The sequence below is a fragment of the Palaemon carinicauda genome, chromosome 34 (genome assembly GCF_036898095.1).
Source record: "Palaemon carinicauda isolate YSFRI2023 chromosome 34, ASM3689809v2, whole genome shotgun sequence".
NCBI classification, from domain to species: Eukaryota; Metazoa; Arthropoda; class Malacostraca; order Decapoda; family Palaemonidae; genus Palaemon; species Palaemon carinicauda.
Window position 1 is genome coordinate 46,207,790 of NC_090758.1, and position 3,108 is coordinate 46,210,897.

General features: G+C 50.8%; 2 protein-coding genes across 2 annotated transcripts; one reads left to right on the forward strand and one right to left on the reverse strand.

Annotated features, from left to right (window-relative positions):
* Positions 1-383: 383 nt before the first annotated feature.
* Positions 384-1,187, reverse strand: LOC137626872 (BCL-6 corepressor-like protein 1). The gene has a single exon (XM_068357857.1). It carries the CDS (start codon positions 1,185-1,187, stop codon positions 384-386), a length of 804 nt encoding a protein of 267 aa, XP_068213958.1.
* Positions 1,188-1,208: 21 nt separating this feature from the next.
* LOC137626873 (putative per-hexamer repeat protein 5) lies at positions 1,209-2,132 on the forward strand. The gene has a single exon (XM_068357858.1). The coding sequence runs from the start codon at positions 1,209-1,211 to the stop codon at positions 2,130-2,132; it is 924 nt and encodes a 307-aa protein (XP_068213959.1).
* Positions 2,133-3,108: the final 976 nt, after the last annotated feature.

Below are 3,108 nucleotides of genomic sequence, written 5' to 3' on the forward strand. Positions count from 1 at the left end.
TCATCATTAATTTATTTCCTTATTTCCTTTCCTCACTGGGATATTTTTTGCTGTTGGAGCCCTTGGGCTTACATTATATGGATTTTCCAACTAGGGTTGTAGCTTGGCTTGTAATAATAATAATAATAATAATAATTATAATAATAATGGGGCCACGACATAGTCTGTCACAGGGCGTGGGGACATGGCCTTGTCCCGAACAGGGCATGAAGCCATGGCCATATCCGGTAATGGAAGTGGGGCCATTGCCATATCTGGCTCAGGAAATGGGCCGTGGGCCATGGCCATGTCCAGCACAGGACGTGGGGCCATGGCCATGTCCGGCACAGGGCGTGGGGTCATGGCCATGTCCAGAACAGGGCGTGAGGTCATGGCCATGTCTGCTACAGGAAGTGGAGCCATGGACATGTCCGGCACAGGACGTGGGGCCATGGCCATTTCCAGAACAGGGCGTGGGTCATGGCTATGTCCAGGACAGGACGTGGGGCCATGGCTACATCTGGAACAGGGTGTGGGGCCATGGCTACGTCCGGAACAGGGCGTGGGGCCATGGCCATGTACAGAACAGGGCGTGAGGTCATGGCCATGTCCTCTACAGAAAGTGGGGCCATGGCCGTGTCCGGCACAGGAAGTGGGGACATGGCCATTTCCGGCAAAGGGCGTGGGGTCATGGCCTTGTCTGGAACAAGGCATGAAACCATAGCCATGTTCGGTATAGGAAGTGAGGCCATTGCCATATCCGGCACAGGAAGTGGGGCCATGACCATGTCTGGCACAGGAAGTTGTGCCATGGCCATGCACAGAACAGGGTGTGAAGCCATTGATATGTCCGGTACAGGAAGTGGGGCCATGGCCATATCCCGCACAGGAAGTGGGGCCATGGCCATGTCCGGCAGAGGGCGTGGGGCCATGGCCATGTCCGACACAGGGCATGGGGTCATAGCCTTGTCTGGAACAGGGCATGAAGCCATGGCCATGTTCGGTACAGGAAGTGGGGCCATTGCCATATCCGGCATAGGAAGTGGGGCCATGGCCATGTCCGGCACAGGGCGTGGGGCCATGGCCATGTCTGGCACAGGGCGTGCAGTCATGGCCATGTCATGAATAGGGCATAATGCCATGGCCATCTTTGGTACAGGAAGTGGGGCCATTGCCATATCCGGCATGGGAAGTGGGTTGATGGCCATGTCCAGCACAGGGCATTTGCCATGGTCATGTTCGGAACAGGGCGTGAAGCCATGGCCATGTTCGGTAGAGGAAGTGGGGTCATAGCTATAACCAGCACAGGGCGTGGGTCCAAGGCCATGTCCGGAACAGGGTGTGGGGCCATGGCTATATCCGGCACAGGAAGTGGGGCCATGACCATGTTTGGCACAGGAAGTTGTGCCATGGCCATGCTCAAAACAGGGCATGAGGCCATTGATATGTCCGGTACAGGAAATGGGGCCCTGGCCAGGTCTGACACTGGGCGTGGGGTCATGGCCATATCTGGAACAGGGCATGAAGCCATGGCCATGTTCGGTACAGGAAGTGGGGCCATTGCCATATCCGGCACAGGGCGTGGGGCCATGGCCATTTCCGGCACAGGGCGTGCAGTCATGGCCATGTCTGGATCAGGGCATGAAGCCATGGCCATCTTTGGTACTGGAAGTTGGGCCATTGCCATATCCGGCACGGGAAGTGGGTTGATGGCCATGTCCAGCACAGGGCGTGAGGCCATGGCCATGTCCGGAACAGCGTGTGAAGCCATGGCCATGTCCGGTACAGGAAGTGGGGTTATGACCATAACCGGCACAGCGCGTGGGGCCATGGCCATGTCCGGAACAGGGTTTGGGGCTATGGCCACGTCTGGTACAGGAGGTGGGGCTATGGCGATATCCACCACATGGCGGGGTGCCATAGCCATGTCCAAAATAGGGTGTGGGGCCATGGCCATGTCCGGAATAGGGAGTGAAGCCATGGCCATGTCCAGTACAGGAAGTGGGGCCAAGTCCATATCCGGCACAGGGTGTGGGGCCATGGCCATGTCCGGAACAGAGCGTGGGGCCATGGTCATGTCCAGAACAGGGCGTGGAGCCATGGCCATGCCTGGCACAGGTGTTGTGGTCGTGGCCACGCCCAACACAGGGTGAGGGGACGTGGATAGGCGCAGCTCATTGGCCCTGGGCCTGCCTCTAAAACCGTAACCTTGAAAGGTGGGGGGACCTAATCCGAAGCCTTCACACGAGAATGGTGTGCAATTAACTGTCCTTGAGTAACGACTTGGGGCCCCGCCCACGAATTTTTTTCCCCAAACAGGAGTGCAGATTGTGTGTGTGGGGGGGGGGGGGGCGCCTTCGTGTGCAGAAAACAGATTCAAATGGTAACGCCTTTATTATAGTGGCTCTAAGATTTGATGGGTAACTACCTCATGAAGGTTTTGATTAGGAATTGCATTCATAAAGAACGTAAATGTTTAAAGACGGCATAATAATAATAATAATAATAATAATAATAATAATAATAATAATAATAATAATAATAATAATAATCATAAATATATATATATATATATATATATATATATATATATATATATATATATATATATATATATATATATATATATATATATATATATATATGTATGAGTGTATGTGTGTGTGCGCGTGTGTGATCTACACATCAGAAGTAAATATTTGTCCTGTAGGTAATAGAAGTAAATGTTACTAATACAGCATAATTTCAAAAGTTTGCTTGCGTAAACAACAATGTTCCAATCAGTTTCGTAGTTGATTCGCAAAAGTAGCCTAAATCTTTTTCACAATAAATCATCATCATTAGTTTAATATCTATTCCTTCATTGTTGCACCTGTTTAACCATGTTGATTTCTTACACTACTAGATCCTTTCATTGGCTAGGCAGTAATACATTGTATCCCTCGTTCTAGCTACGGCTAGATTTCCTTTGCCTACACATTCACCGAGTAGTCTGGTCTATTTTTTTCCTCATTCTTACCTGTCCTTATACACCTTTCAACACTGAGATTACCAAACAATTCTTCTTCGTTCAAGGGGTTAACTACTGCACTGTAACTGTTCAGTGGCTACTTTCCACTTCGCAAGGGA